This window comes from Strigops habroptila, chromosome 18 (genome assembly GCF_004027225.2).
Source record: "Strigops habroptila isolate Jane chromosome 18, bStrHab1.2.pri, whole genome shotgun sequence".
Lineage (NCBI taxonomy): Eukaryota > Metazoa > Chordata > Aves > Psittaciformes > Psittacidae > Strigops > Strigops habroptila.
In genome coordinates this window covers 4,466,450-4,481,337 of record NC_044294.2, presented here as the reverse complement: position 1 = coordinate 4,481,337, position 14,888 = coordinate 4,466,450, and the positions used below count along the sequence as shown (strand labels likewise).

At 58.3% G+C, this 14,888-nt stretch overlaps 2 protein-coding genes and 1 long non-coding RNA gene across 3 annotated transcripts; 1 reads left to right on the top strand and 2 right to left on the bottom strand.

Moving 5' to 3' along the window:
- Positions 1-455: 455 nt before the first annotated feature.
- LOC115602381 lies at positions 456-1,974 on the bottom strand. The gene is made up of 2 exons (XR_003989654.1): positions 1,819-1,974; positions 456-1,300 (listed from the first exon to the last, which is right to left on the bottom strand). It is a non-coding gene; the product is annotated as an uncharacterized LOC115602381 (long non-coding RNA).
- Positions 1,975-6,765: 4,791 nt separating this feature from the next.
- Positions 6,766-8,477, bottom strand: CLPS (colipase). The gene is made up of 3 exons (XM_030473465.1): positions 7,631-8,477; positions 6,999-7,121; positions 6,766-6,918 (listed from the first exon to the last, which is right to left on the bottom strand). Exons 1-3 carry the CDS (start codon positions 7,724-7,726, stop codon positions 6,790-6,792), a joined length of 348 nt encoding a protein of 115 aa, XP_030329325.1. The 5' UTR covers positions 7,727-8,477; the 3' UTR covers positions 6,766-6,789.
- Positions 8,478-9,588: 1,111 nt separating this feature from the next.
- On the top strand, positions 9,589-14,092 carry LHFPL5 (LHFPL tetraspan subfamily member 5). Its single transcript, XM_030473464.1, has 4 exons — positions 9,589-10,181; positions 12,979-13,215; positions 13,532-13,564; positions 13,807-14,092. The coding sequence occupies exons 1-3, from the start codon at positions 9,770-9,772 to the stop codon at positions 13,546-13,548; spliced, it is 666 nt and encodes a 221-aa protein (XP_030329324.1). The 5' UTR covers positions 9,589-9,769; the 3' UTR covers positions 13,549-13,564; positions 13,807-14,092.
- The last annotated feature ends 796 nt before the right edge of the window (positions 14,093-14,888 follow it).

Genomic DNA, 14,888 nt, shown 5'->3' with positions numbered 1-14,888 from the left:
GCAGCAGTGAAGGGGTCCAGCCTGGTGTGTCCTTGCACCCCACTGTCTGTCTGCATTAAAAATATAAAATAAAGAGGCAAAATACACGTGCAGAAAGCACCCGCGTGGGGTTTTAACAGATATCTGCCAAATTACTACGATGCCAGCACCAGCTTGCTCTGCCTTCTTGTGGGATGCCCGAACCCTAGTGTTGGGGTCTGCCCCGTCCCCCCCATCCCTGTAACACAACCTGGAGGAAATCTGTTCCATAAATAATCCCGGTTGGCTTTGGAGTGGCTGCCAGGGACACTGCCTGTTCCCCCAGCTGCCTGCACATGTCCTGCCCCGAAGAGACAGGGTGTCTGTGGGAAGCTTTGCCCCCCATCCGAACCGGGGAGCAGACCCCGGGGACCGTCCGTCCCTGAGCACTTCGTGTGATGTGAGAGCGGCGGTTCCTGACAAAGAGAAAACAGAAATAAACCTAAAAATCGGGGATATTTTTATTCATCCTTGTCTTCTGCTAAAAATAACCGGCGTTAATCTGCCTCGCGTCCCTCCGCCTCGGCTTCACGTCTAAAAGCCACATCAGTGACTCTCTGGGGCGCGTTGGAGAACGGAGGAAATGGGTTTTCTCTCCGTTTCCTTCTCGTGTCACGACACAAATCGATGGCCCCGCCTGTAAATCGGTGGCCTTGGGCACATGACCCAGGCAGGATGCTCCCCGGCGGACCCCGAATCCATCCTTCCCTCCCCCCTCCCCGGTACCCAGATACCTGCCCAATGCCCATTTTGGGGAGCAAAGGAGCTTTTTGGAGGCGGGTGATGCCGTGGCCTCGCCGCCTGCACCCCCCCCCTCCCCGGGACGTGCCCGCTCCGAGGGCCCGGTTTGTGCCCGATGCAGGGGTGCAGCGTGGTGGGAGCCGGGTGTTTACCGGAGGTGCAGCCGGGTGTTGCACAACCGGAGCAGAGTGCAGGAGGACACCGTGTCCTCGCCACCGCCCGTGGGTGCAGCTGCACCGGCGGCACGGAATGGACGGGGGGGTGTGGGGGGGGAGACGACACATGGGGACATGGGGGGACACGAGGTGAGGGCAGGAGGGCAAGACCTCCCCTTTACTTGGAGTGGGGATGCTTAACCCGGGGGTGCAAAGCAGCTGCCAAAGTGCTTTCTGCATGAACCCTCCCCAAATCTTCCCACTGGAGAGGTGGTGGGAGGGATGCTGGTGTCCTCATGGAGCCTGGCCGGTGGCAAGCGGCCGGATCCAACCTGGGACGATCCCTCCTTTGGCTACGACCTCCCTCATTGCTTGATCCACGGCTCCTGCAATGAGATTTTACCCGCAGAAGGGCCGAGCCCTGCCCCAGAATCCCCAGAGCAGCCCCGGCTCCATCGCAGGCCAGTGCCTGCCCCGTCACCCAGCGAGGCGAGGGCTGCCCCTTTCCCTGTGCGTTTCCAATCCATAAATTTCCAGCTTTGTGATCCAAACGCTGTAAGAAACCCTCATGCAAGCAGACAAGGGCAACTCCAGCCAGAGGCTTTTCCAGGACTGGATCCATCCCTGAGTCCCCATCTCCCTCCCGGACACAGGGCTGGAAGAACAGGCTATTTTCCCAGATTATTTCCCCTCTACGGAAAAGGGGGAAAATCCCCGGCTCCCCCGGCTGCTGATGAGCGGCGAGTAGTGGGCATGGACCAGGGGTCTCCCAGCCCCACACCACCGATGGCAGGATGCCACAGGGCCGGAGCAGGGAGGATAAATAAAAGCCCAGCTCCGGCGTCCTGGCCGGCGGCCACTTGTAACACAAAGTACATTCCGGTCTGGACGTAACGAACTGTACCAGCCTCCGCCGAGGCGGGGGCTCCCCGCCGGAATGGAGGTGCCGGGGGGGTTGGAGGGTACCGGCTGGGCCCTCTCGCTGTGCTGAGGGCAGGGGTGCGGCAGATGCAGCCCCCCGAGGATGGAGACTGCGCTGTGCCCCGGAGATGCTGCTGCCGCAGGGAGCTGCACCCCAAAACCACCCTGGGGACACTCCATGTGCCCCAACGCTGATGGGAGCTCGGGGGGGGGGGGGTGTACACACCACACGCACCAGCATGGGTCAGGCCACTGCTGCGGTCTTGTTCCCCCACGCACACCCCGAAGCGTCCGGGGTTTTGTCCCCCTCGGAGCCGCACCGGGAGCGCGGATGGGCTGCGCGAGAGCGGGATCGAGAGCGGACCCCGCCCGGAGCGCCCCGTCCCGGCGGCGGGCGGGCTGCCAGCGCCCGGCCGGGACAGCGTGTACCGGCCGCGGAGCGCCGGGAACAGCCTGAGTCAGCACCCGGGGAGACCGGCCCCATGGCCCCGCTCCGCCCCGCCGGCTGCTGGCGAGCCGCGCGGAAGCCAGTGCCACCCCCCGGCATCACCCCAGCATCCTCCCTCCCCGCCATGACCTCCCCAACACCACTCCTGGCACTCCCCGGCATCCCTTCCCCCCCCCCCCCCCAGCATCCCCTTAACGGGTCCCTCACGGGCCGTGCTCCCAGCCCAAAGCCAACCCAGAGCAGGGACAGGGACCCACGGCCAGGTTTTGGGGTTGCCCAGAGCTGATCTTTTCCCCTCCCACCGGGTCCTTCCCCAGGGAAAATCATCATAGTGGAAAAACAGGAGAGCATCCGGCGTTATTCACTCTGTCACATGTGAAGGCAAAGCCATAGAGGCCGGGAGAAATCTTCAACAATTGGTTTTGGCAAGAAGAGGCAAACCAGAGCTTTTCATGAATTCTTTATTTTTATTTTGCTGTTGCTAGAAAGGTTCCTCCAGCAAGAGCTTAAGGGACACCAGCTCCATCCCAAACCAGCTCCCTGGGACCTGGGAAAACCTGGCCCGGGTTTAGGAAAACCCCATCGGGGGTCTGAGGACTGTCCCTGGAGGCAGCAGTTGGGTGCATGGTGGGGCTGCACCCCTGCTGTGGGGGTTCTGCTGCTGCAGGCACAGGTTAGAACGATAGAATGGTTTGGGTTGGAAGGGACCTTAAAGCTCATCCAGTTCCAACCCCCTGCCACAGGCAGGGACACCTTCCACTAGAGCAGGTTGCTCCAAGTCGTGTCCAACCTGGCCTTGAACACTGCCAGGGATGGGGCATGAGGTGACCGGCCAGGGGCATCTCCCCGGGGATTTGGGGTTTCTCAAGCCCCCGGTGCTGGCTGGGGTGTCCCTCACCCTGCAGGGACATGCTTCATCCGTGCAGCTCCTACCTTGCAGACACAGTGGCCACCTCCAGCCAAAAGCAAGCAGGCAGCCCCAGATGCCCACCTGTGGGGTACCCCCAAATTACTCCATGCATGCCCCGATGCCTCCGGGCAGCCCCTCAGGTGAATTCCCATGGCACAAGGATCCCACAAAGCAAAGGCACCCCCAGCGCCTTCCAACCAAACTGCTTAAGCCCCCCCCGGCCCTGCCACAGGACCAGGCCCCTGCATGACCCCAGTCTGCAGCAAACTGGAGGGGGGGTAGGGGAATCACCCCATAAATCACTGCCCCAAGTAAGGTGCTATGGGGCTGCCACCTGCCTCAGGCCCTCCAGCCCTCCAAGAATTACCACCCTGGGGCTGGCAGCCCCCCGCAACACCCTTTATTTGGGGGTTTTGTCAGGGTTGGGGGTGCTCTCCTTTGTGGGGGTGTCTGCTGGTGGGGGGTCTGCAAAGACGGGCGTTGGGTGGGCACCCACGGAGGACGCTCCTATATGGTACAAGGGGGGGGAGCGCAGGCACTTGGGGGTGCAGGGACCCCCCGGGATGTGCAGGGAAGGAGCATCATGGCCTTGTTTTGGGGTAAAATTCGATAGAAACGAGCGATGCAGGAGACGCGGCTCTGCGAAAGGAAGGGTTAAAGCTGCGCGGAGGAGAAGAGGTGAAGGCCGAGGCCTGCGGAAGGGGGAGAGAGGGAGGAGTGAGGTTGGGGAGAGGGAGGCGAGAACATCCTGTACCCTCGGGGGAACAGCCCGGGGAGGGCCGCGGCGGGGGGGGGGACACACGCACATCAGGGGCAGCCGCGGGCTGAACGAGCGGGGATGAGGGTGCTGAGTGCGGTGATGGGGTGAGATGGGAGCACCCCAGTGTTTGCACCCCAGAGTGAAGTAAGGTCCCCGATGGGGGGGTCCGTGTTATCCCCTCCAGGAGGGATGCCCTGTCCTCCGCCCCAGCTCAGGGTGCCCCCACCCTGGCGCAGGGCCCCCCCGGGGCTGGCAGCACCCCACGCTCGCCGGGGGCCCCTTCCTGTGTTTGTTAAGACGCCGTGAGTCAGGCGTCTGGTTTTCGGTTTAAGCCAATATTTACCAGTCCAGAGCTGCCAAAATAAAGTTGCCGCTTCACCAGTAAGTACAGGGACAGATGGGACAGGGGGTGCTCATGTGTGCTCCCCATCGTAGCACAGCCACCCCATTCCCACCTCTCCCCTGCCCCCATCCTCCTCCTGCCAACATAAGGACACCCCAACAATGGGGAACACCCAAAATCCTCTTCATATACACCAGGAGTTTACCCTCCCCCCCAAGGTCCTCCCTCTCCAGGGAAGGGGTGACCCCCAAAGCGGGGCTCCAGGGCTGTGGGGCTGTGGGGCTGGGGGTATTCCAGGGTCCCCGTCGCAAACCCGAGGCTGAGCTGCCCCTGGGCTGTGGGATCCCCATGGCTGGGGGGAGTTCCGGGCTGCGGCTGCCCCCTGCTGGTCCTCGGGTGATCCTAAACTGGTCCCATGCTGGTCCTGTGCTGATCCTGTGCTGATCCTATGCTGGTCCTGTGCTGGTCCTCTGCCCCGGCCTGGCCGCATCCTACCCAGGCCAGGGATGCAAAGCCCCAGGCACATCTGGTCCTAGGCAAGCAGAGTTCCCAGTATCCCCAGTATGTGTTCCTGGGTGACACCAGCCTCTCCAGAGTGGGGAATGGCTGAGGACCCCATACAGATGGTGAGGCTGGGGAGACCGCCCATGTCCCATGTCCCTGTGTCCCCTCGCTCTGCCCACAGGAGAGGGGCTGCTGTCCCTGTCCCCATCTCCAACCTCCTTCAGGCCTCACTCCTGAGGACATGGACCTGGTGATCTCCTGCCCAGGACTCCCCCAATCACGATGCCAAAACCTTCAAGGCTCTCACCACCCACCCCAGATTTAGAACTAAACTCCAGGTCAGCATTTCCCCTCTCACAGCTCCGCTGAGCCGGGCTTGCAGGGGCCTGGAGCATCCCTTGCCCTGTCCCCAGGCAGCCCCCCATGTCCCCAACACCACAATAGGGACCCCCTGTCTGTGCCACCCTCCCACCCGCATCTCTGGGGCTTTTGCAGGTGCAGATCCCCTTATCCTGGAAAGAATGTTTCCTGCAGGGCATCCTCAGGAAATGGCCCGTGTCCCTCCCCACCCAGTGCAGAGCCACCTCTGGGTGCTGTGGGTGCCTGGTGCTCCTTCTGTCTCCAGGGATAGAAACACATGGGGTGAAGATGCCACCAGAGAATCACCCTACAGTGACACCCTCACTTTCTGGTCCCTCCCCAGTTCTTCCAGGCAAGTGCCTCGTCCTCTTCCTCACCCCCCACAGCAGGTCTGCACCCCGTCCCCATGCCCAAACCACCAGCTCCGAGCTGGGCATCACCCCCTGCAGCTACCCTGCCCTGGGCAGGGTTAAGGGGGATTTGCAGGGCGGCTCCCCCCATCACTTTACCCCAGCTCCAGCCTGAATTCCCAGAGCTCCTGCACATCCCACAGCCGGAGTAGCTGCTGGTAGAGCTGCTGCATGAGGGGCCCTCATAGAATCATAGAATCATGGAATAGTTTGGGTTCGAAAGGATCTTAAGATCATCCAGTTCCAATCCCCTGCCATGGCATGTACAACCACTGCCATTATGTGGCCCTTTCAAAGGAGGACTTACACCCAGTCAACATCCTCATGGCCTCGTCTGCAGACCCCGAGGAGGAGGAGGAGGGCTCTCAGAGTGCAGGGTCTATATAGATTCTACAGAATCATGCAGTTATAGAATCATGGAATGGTTTGGGTTGAAAGGGACCTTAAAGCTCATCCAGTTCCAACCCCTGCCATGGGCAGGGACACCTTCCACTAGAGCAGGTTGCTCCAAGCCCCTGTGTCCAACCTGGCCTTGAACACTGCCAGGGATGGGGCAGCCACAGCTTCTTTGGGCACCCTGTGCCAGCGCCTCAGCACCCTCACAGGGAAGAGCTTCTGCCTTATATCTAACCTGAACTTCCCCTGTTTCAGTTTTAACCGATCACCCCTTGTCCTATCACTACAGTCCCTGAGCCAGCCACACGGCAGAGGTGGACATGACCACCAACACAATGAGCACCCCCAGCTTCCACACCACCTCCGAGTTCCTCTTCTCCAGTGACAAACCTTTTCTAGGGGATGTTTCCAACCAGAAAGCAGCCAATAAAACGAGTCTGACACAACCCAAAGGCTTCCTCAGATCCCAGCACTGCTGCATCTGCCCCTGCACCCCCTTTGCCAACGCACCCCCTGAGCAGAGCTCACCCCATGGCTCACTGCTGGCGTGGCCCAGGTTATTATACAATTACCTATGATGTGCACAGACATAGGGGTAAAGCCATCACAGTCCTGTGGCTTTTTCTAGGACCTTCTGGCCCTGCTGTCCCCATCCTGTGCCAGAGGGATGGATGGAGTGAAAAGGCCGGCTTGCAGCTTGGCAGAAGACGCTCTTTACTCGAACACAGCGAGGGCAGCGCAGGAAGGTCCTGGTGTCCCTGGGGAGGGGAAAAGCGGGGGGGGGGGGGGGGGAGGCACCGGAGGGTCTTCTCCTTCACTGTGACTACTTGGTGTCTGCAGGGTCTTGGCAGATGCCGTAGTCAGTGTTGGTGAGGGCACCCACAATGGTCGTATCGGCGTTACAGGTCAAGCCGCTCTCACAGGGACACTTGTAGTACACCCCATAGAGGCTCTGTGGGGAAGCAAGGCATGGTGCAGCGCGGGGGACGTGCCCCATTCCTCCTTTCCCCCAGGGAGCAGGGCAGCACGTACCGTCTTGGAGCACTCCTGGAACTCGGTTGCCCTTTCCGCACACCGGGCCAGGCTGAGGCCACTGCTGTGGTAGCAGCAGTGGCTCTTGCACTGGGCGCTCTGCAGACACAGCTCCCCAACATCCTGTACCACAGGGCAGGGGGTGAGTCCTGATCACTCTCTGCTCCCCCATAACCCCCCCGTAGGGGTTTGTGGGGGGTGTCATGCGTCAGCTCTGCCTTTCCTCTGCCTCAGCAGCACACCCAAGCCTCGACCCTGCAGCATTTCCTTGTTCTGGCACAAAACACCCCCTCTGACATGCTGTTTTCTGCTGGGTTCATGTGAATAGGGCTGGGACAGTGCAGGGGAAGCGTGTCCACCCTCCCCATTCCTTGTGGGAGTGGGGATGGCTGGCACAGGCATCTGAGATCTTTGGTCTCATGCACTTTCAGGCTTCCATAGCCTTTTACACAGCTGCTTTCCCAGGCTCCAAGATCCCTCACAACCCTGGGAAGCCCACCAGGCCATCCCCGCCTGCCTCAGTTTCCCCAGTCACAGCACGTTTTGCTCTCATGTACCCCTCCAAGCCCCCCCGATGTGCCCCATTGCAGCACGCGGGGTCTCCCAAGGATAAGGGTCAGTGTCCTTCTTACCAAGTTGAAGATGAGCCCTCGCTCCTGTTCCATGGGCATGGCCTCGGCCAGGAGCAGCATGGCCAGGAGCACGCAGGCGTGCAGCATGTTGGCCATGGTGGGCTCACTCGTGGCTTTGCCATGGGGCAGGCAGGTGCTTTATAGCCAGTGGCTCCGTCAGCTGATGTGGCTGCTCCTATCACACCCCAGCTCATGGCATCGGGGCAGCGAGGCCAATGCTGCCAGCGCTGTCCCCACGTGACAGTCCCACGATGCCCACGTACCCTTTGGCACCTCCTTTGGCAAAGAAGTGATGGCATTCCTGCACCTCCCAGTGGGAATTTCCACTCCTCCTTCCTCTGTGAGATGCCCTCCGTGCTGGGTGCTGGTGACGGGCTCACAGGGAGCGCTGGTGCTATGGCAGGAGCTCCATCAGATCTTCCACTGCTCAAACGTTACCAGCACAGACACCGAGAAATCTGCTCAGGAAAGCCCAAAGTGTGGCAGGAGCCAGTCCAGCCCCTGCTGGTGTGGCCTCACTGGGTGCTCTGGAGCCCACTGAGGTCCCCAGCCCCTGGAGGGCCATGTCCTGCCAGATATTGCTGGTTATTTTGCGGCTGATGAAAGGAAAACAACCCTGGGAACAGCACAGCTTTTCCTGCCTGGCAATGCTTATGCCCGGGCAGCCCTGGCCTTCGCTGGCTGCAGGGGTGACGTTGAGGCTGGTGCTGGCTGTGGAGTGACCATTGCGGTGGCACGTACCTCTCTGGTCCCTTGGGATGTGGGGCAGATGTGGCTTCTCCAGTATCTGAAGGGGGCCTACAAAGATGCTGGAGATGGACTCTTCATCAGGGCCTGTAGGGACAGGCCAAGGGGAATGGCTTTAACCTGCCAGAGGGGAGATTGGGATGAGCTCTGAGGCAGAAGCTCTTCCCTGTGAGGGTGCTGAGGCGCTGGCACAGGGTGCCCAGAGAAGCTGTGGCTGCCCCATCCCTGGCAGTGTTCAAGGCCAGGTTGGACACAGGGGCTTGGAGCAACCTGCTCTAGTGGAAGGTGTCCCTGCCCGTGGCAGGGGGTTGGAACTGGATGAGCTTTAAGGTCCCTTCCAACACAAACCGTTCTATGGTTCTATGGTCTTACGATTCTGGAGAAAGGTCGCCTGCAAGTGCCCACAGCCCGTTGGGGCTGCCCATGCTGCTCTGGGGTGTCCTGGCAGCCCAATGAGCCGTTTCCACAGCGGGGCTCTGGGGACAGTCCCCTCCCTGCCTCAGCTCCAGCCAGCCCTGGAGCTGATGGGGGGTCCAGCCCCCCATCCCAGTGATGCAGCGCCCCATGACCCAGTGGAAGAAGACCCTGGTGACACCAGCAGGGAGGACAGAGGGGAGCAGCTGCAGGGGCACAGCATCCAGAAGACATCCTGGGGCACACAGCACATTCTGAGGGTTCCAGCATATCCCCTGGCACATCCTGGGGCACACATTTGGGGCAGGACACATCCTGGGGAGCATCCCAGCATTTTCCAGGGTCGCATGGTGCAGGCCAGGCCCATCCCGACACACATTCTGGGGGAGCATGGCACAACCCAGTGAACACAGCATGTTATGGGAGGGAACATCCCCGGGCTACAGGGCTCATCCGAGAGGTGCATCCTCGGGTGCATCCTGGGGACATAGGGCACAGCCCGGGGTGCACCTCGGGGACACAGGGAGAATCCTGGGGGTGCAGGGCCCATCCCGGGGTGCATCCCGGGGGCCAAGCTCCCATCCCCGGATGCAGGGCTCATTGCGGGGGGCCCAGCTCCCATCCCGGGTGCATCCTGGGGGTGCAGGGCACATCTCGGGGCTCATCCCGGTGGCAGAGTCCATCCCGGGGCTCATCCTGGGGACACAGAGCACATCCCGGCGGTGCAGGGCTCATCCGGGGGTGCATCCCAGGGACCCATCTCCCATCCCGGGGCTCCTCCCGCGCCCCCCCCAGCTCAGGACCGGGATGGCGCCGGCTCCTCCAGGGTCCTCCCCGGCTCTTTGCCGGTGCCGGAGGGGGGTCGCGCCGCCGCCCCCCGGGGCGGTCCAGCCGCCGCCGGAGCCTCCCGCCGGGGCGGGGCAGCGCCGGGCGCCCGGGAGCGGGGCCGGGGCCGGGGCCGGTGGCTGAGCCCCCGCCATGCCCGAGCTGCTGCCGGCGCAGGAGGCGGCGCGGATCTACCACACCAACTACGTGAGGAACGCGCGGGCCATGGGACTCCTCTGGGCTCTCTTCACGCTCTGCTTCTCCATCCTGATGGTCGTGACCTTCATCCAGCCGTACTGGATCGGCGACAGCATCGACACGCCACAGGCGGGTTACTTCGGCCTCTTCTCCTACTGCATCGGCAACGCGCTCACTGGGGAGCTCATCTGCAAGGGCAGCCCCCTCGACTTCGGCACCATCCCCTCCAGCGCCTTCAAAACAGCCATGTTCTTCGTAGGCATCTCCACCTTCCTCATCATCGGCTCCATCCTCTGCTTCAGCCTCTTCTTCTTCTGTAACGCAGCCACTGTCTATAAAGTCTGTGCCTGGATGCAGCTGGCAGCAGGTGAGGGGGCTCGGGGTGGTGCTCGGGGGCTGGGGGCTGCTGATGCTCCATCCAGAGCTGCTTTTCCCTCTTTGCCTCTGCCGGGGGGGTTCTGGCCAGGAAGGGGTCCCCAGTGCAACCTTCACGCCTCATTTGCTCCCCATTACTGGTTACCAGTGGAGAATTTGCAGCAGGCAAAGCCTGTCAGAGCAGCTGAGACCAGGCAGACTTGTGATGCTTCCTGCTCCACGCTGCAAATCCAGGCAGCAGCGGGGTCGGGGCTTCAGAGCATCATCAGTTCAAGAGCACTGAGCGCTGCAGGGCCTGCTGCTGTGTGCCAGATCCTGTGGGAATTAAGCAGGGAGACGGTGCTAGCGTTTGCTGGGTTACTGTGGTAACTCCCTGAGCTCGGGGGATGATGTACTGGGGAAGTGGAACAGGAGGAGGGGTCTGACTGTAAGACTCAGCACCATCACCCACACTTTCTTATCTTTCTGCTCATCCCCACATCCTTCTGCTCATCCCTGTGGATCTCCAGCCTTCTCCATTTCTCCCCGGCACAAGAAGACACCTGAGACACTGGTAACCCAGCTCCTGGGGTTGAAGCCTCAGCTGAAACCCAACCTAGCCACTCCTGAATCATTCATGGGTTCAATCTATCATCCCATGGCAGGGACACCCCACGGCATTGGGGCTGCTCCAGATCCTGGCTAAAGAAGTAAGCTCAAGCCAAGATTTAGATAAGAGGCTTGGGGCAGCTCAGCCTCCTGGGGAGCGCCAGCAGGGAAAGGCTTTGCTGTTGTATTTGGGGCTTTTACGTATGTTTTTGTGCTGGGTGCAGGAGAGAAACCTGGTGCAGGGTGCTCAGGCCGCATAGATGAGCCTGAATCATCCCTCACAGTCGGTTTCTCTGCCCCAAACAGGCTCTTGGGAGCTTTGGAGCCATCTCGGGGCTGGTGCTGCAGCATTTCCCAGGGTTATTTTACAAAGGTGACAAGAAGATCCATTTTCTGGCCTTTGCTCTGCTCCAGGGTGCATCTTCCCAGAAGTGGTTTCTGGCCAGCTTACCCCGTTTCTCTATGCCCCTACTTTGTGCTAGCTACAGGGCAGAGTAATTAAATACAGGAAAAACCAGCTGCTTCTCAATGAAGAGAAATGCTCTCTGCAGCCCGGGGTTGCTGCCCGCTGGCCTTGCTGCTCTTGTGTTCCCAAGCCAAGGGAAAAAACCATCAGCAAAGCACGAGGCAACTGTCCCCTGACAGAGGCACCAGGCCATGGCAGGGAGCATCTTGTTGCTGCAGGAGGCTGCAGATGTTCAACAAGGGCAGAGACAAATGTCTGCTTCATAGAACCATGGAATGGTTTGGGTTGGGAGGGAGCTTAAAGCTCATCCAGTTCCAACCCCCTGCCACGGGCAGGGACACCTTCCACTAGAGCAGGTTGCTCCAAGCCCCTGTGTCCAACCTGGCCTTGAACACTGCCAGGGATGGGGCAGCCACATTATTATGTATTTATTATTAGGAAATAAACCTTTTATTAATCTGCTTGTGCAGAGCTTCCACCATGGGGTTTTTGGTGTGAGAAGAGCCTGGGAGGGCCTCAGCCTTGCACCAAAACACATAAAAGACCAGTTACTGCCATGCTCTGCACCAGGATCACAGTGGAAGGTGTGAAGAGCCTCTATTAGAATCATAGAATCAACTAGGTTGTAAAAGACCTTTAAGATCATCAAGTCCAACTGAATCACATCCCAAAGCCTCACGGATGAGCTCACCTTCTCCCTCCTGAGCCTGTTCATTCTTCTAGTTCAGCAAATACAATTTCTCTGAACGTGTATGGGGGAGAAAAAAAGGCACTTTTGAGATTTTGGGACATTTTTGGCAGAAGATGGCCCTTCAGCACTGAGTTTGTTGCAACTCCTGTGGCAAACAGAGGTGATGTGCCAACAGCCAGGCTCTTGGGCTGTGTGTGCTGGGGTTGTGTGTTGGGAGCAGCCACAGGAGGAGCTGGTGGCTCATGGCCAGGCTGGAACCACCACAGCTGAACAAGCAGAATTAATCTGCGGAGTTGCTGCTGCTGCTGGCAACTCTACCTTAGCAAAGTGTAAGGCAAAATCTGGCCAGGCATGAAGCATCAGCAGGTTCTCCACCTTGCACAGACTAAACCCATCTGGGTGTTGCTTGTAGGAAGTGTTTCTTTGGAGGACACGTGAGGAGGCAGGAGAGGTGTTGCCTGGGCAACGCAGCAATGGGAGATCCTGCAGCAGCGTATCCTTGATAGGGAGCTCCTTGGAATGCAGTGTGCTGTGTCCGTGTCCTGCTCCTCCCTGGCGGCGGCAGCAGAACAGAGCCATGTGTGACCAGCAACCACGGAGCTCTTTAAGCCTGGTTGCTGGTCTGTAGTATCTTATCTGTCCATAGCATCATGCTCGTGCTCTTAGAATCATAGAATGGTTTGTGTGGAAGGGACCTTAAAGCTCATCCAGTTCCAACCCCCTGCCACAGGCAGGGACACCTTCCACTAGAGCAGGTTGCTCCAAGCCCCTGTGTCCAACCTGGCCTTGAACACTGCCAGGGATGGGGCAGCCACAGCTCCTCTGGGCACCCTGTGCCAGGGCCTCACAACCCTTGTAGTGAAGTAGTTCTTCCTAGTATCTAATCTAAGTCTTCCACCTGCCATCTCCACGTATCGGCTCAGCAGGTAGCTTGTGGCTGCTGTCCCTGCCCGTGGCAGTGGGGCTGGCAGTAGATGATCTTTAAGGTCCCTTCCAACCCAAACCATTCCATGACTCTCTGCTGTCACATGTCTCTCCCCACAGCTACTGGGCTGATGATCGGCTGCCTGATCTACCCCGACGGCTGGGACTCAGCCGAGGTGAAGCGCATGTGTGGGGATAAGACGGACAAGTACACGCTGGGTGCCTGCACCGTGCGCTGGGCCTACATCCTCTGCATCATCGGCATCCTCGATGCTCTCATCCTCTCCTTCCTGGGCTTTGTCTTGGGGAACCGGCAGGACAACCTCCTCCCATCTGATTTTAAAGTGGAAAATAAAGGTAAAGGCAGCTCTGAGTCCCTGTCCTGCTGCTGAGGGGTTTGACCCCGGCTCTTTGGGAGGACAGTGGCTTCCTTCAGTGGGAGAAATGGGATTGCTGTCGTGGGCATCCTGCTGCTAGGACTACAGCGAGCCAGCAGCAGGCTGAAAAATCAATGGAGCACAAGACAGGAATCCACATTGAGCTGAGGGGCTTCTCCCCGTCCCCTTTTAAATTGGGTTTATTCCTTTTTGAAAGCAAACCTTGCAAAATACACCCACACCTTTAGTTTTATACCACAACCCATTAACATTGTCGTTCTATTTTTGTTTTACAGAAGAGGGAAACCACTGACAGAGCTGATCACCATGTAAGTGATACCCCTGGGGTGATTTCTGCTGTTTCTCCTCAGCATTCTGTTGTATTTTGATTACTAAAGGATTGACAACTCTGTATTTTGGGCTGCAGTCAGACTGGGTTTAGTTGTGGTTAAAGGGGAATTAGTCTTTGCTTTGCCTTCAGGGAAAACATAAATCCTTGCCAAGTGACTAAAAAAAGCTTACAGTTTGAAGTTCTGCATTGGGTGACAAGTGACCTTCCCTCTGTTCTCAGGGACACCCAGAGCTCGACTTCCATCAGCCCTTCTCTTTAAAGTGACTTTTCCAAGAGCTTTAAACTTACTGCCGTGGTTTTTCTACAATTGCTCTTCCCGCCTGGCTCAGAGCTCCCCCAGAGCTCATTTGACAGAAGAGCCCAAACTGGACTCAGGTTTTAGCTTGTGGAGTCCATCAGCAAACCCGGGAAGAAGGGAGGGATGGCGATTTGCTGCTGCTTGGGGTTTGTACACCTTCTTTCAAGGAAATTAATTCCAAATTAAAAAGAACATGAGCGGTTTGGATTTCGTGCATCTCCTTGGAGCAAGGGAAATCCTCTGCCAGGTCCCAGGTTGTACTTGAAAAGACCCTGCCAATTCCTAGAAAAGCTCTGGATCAGCTTCCCACTCTGGACAGCAATAATCACACATCACCTTTTAAAGAGAGCACCTTTGGGGGGAAAACCCCAGTGTGTGGGGCCACAGGTCTGTAACAGCACCCACCAACAGTGGGTGGACGTTACAGACCTGTGGATGGTGCCAGGCAGGGGCAACTCACAGCAGTACCCAAGTAATCTGATTTAGCCACATTTCTTACCACATCCAACACCTGCACCAGCCTTTGGCCTAGAGGACAAAGCAGCACATCACCCCGTCCAGTTCTTACCTAGTCAGAACCCACATCAGCCTGGATTGTGGTTTTTGTTTCTACTTGCTTTCATTTGTTGGTTCCTGCGGCAGTCAGTTAGATTCAGTTCTGACAAACAGCGTCCACTTTTATCCTTCCCTCTAAAAAAAAGTTTGGGATGGTTGTGTTGAGACTCTTTGCTAGGAAGAGCAGAGATATGAGAGACTTGGAGAAAAACATATTTGAAAATGGGAATATTCCAGCAAAGCTGCTCTGCTATTGATTATTCTTCTCCTTTTAAAATGGATCATAATACCAGCAACAAAATCTTCACCTGCACCCTCTCCCAGTGTCTCATTCTGGAAATCAAAACTAAGTGCTTGCTAGCAAAGAAAATGCAATCATTGGGCCATGTCTCAGAAAGAACACTTTCAGAGGGAACATAGGAGGAATAGGGCTCAGTCATTAAATAAT

Excerpts from the sequence above, each read along its gene's own strand:
- CLPS (XM_030473465.1), bottom strand. The coding sequence starts at position 7,726 with ATGGCCAACATGCTGCACGCCTGCGTGCTCCTGGCCATGCTGCTCCTG. Across the intron at positions 7,122-7,630 it reads GAGGGCTCATCTTCAACTTG|GATGTTGGGGAGCTGTGTCT; the intron begins GTAAGAAGGACA and ends CCTGTGGTACAG. Across the intron at positions 6,919-6,998 it reads TCCAGGAGTGCTCCAAGACG|AGCCTCTATGGGGTGTACTA; the intron begins GTACGTGCTGCC and ends GCTTCCCCACAG.
- LHFPL5 (XM_030473464.1), top strand. The coding sequence starts at position 9,770 with ATGCCCGAGCTGCTGCCGGCGCAGGAGGCGGCGCGGATCTACCACACC. Across the intron at positions 10,182-12,978 it reads CTGGATGCAGCTGGCAGCAG|CTACTGGGCTGATGATCGGC; the intron begins GTGAGGGGGCTC and ends CTCTCCCCACAG.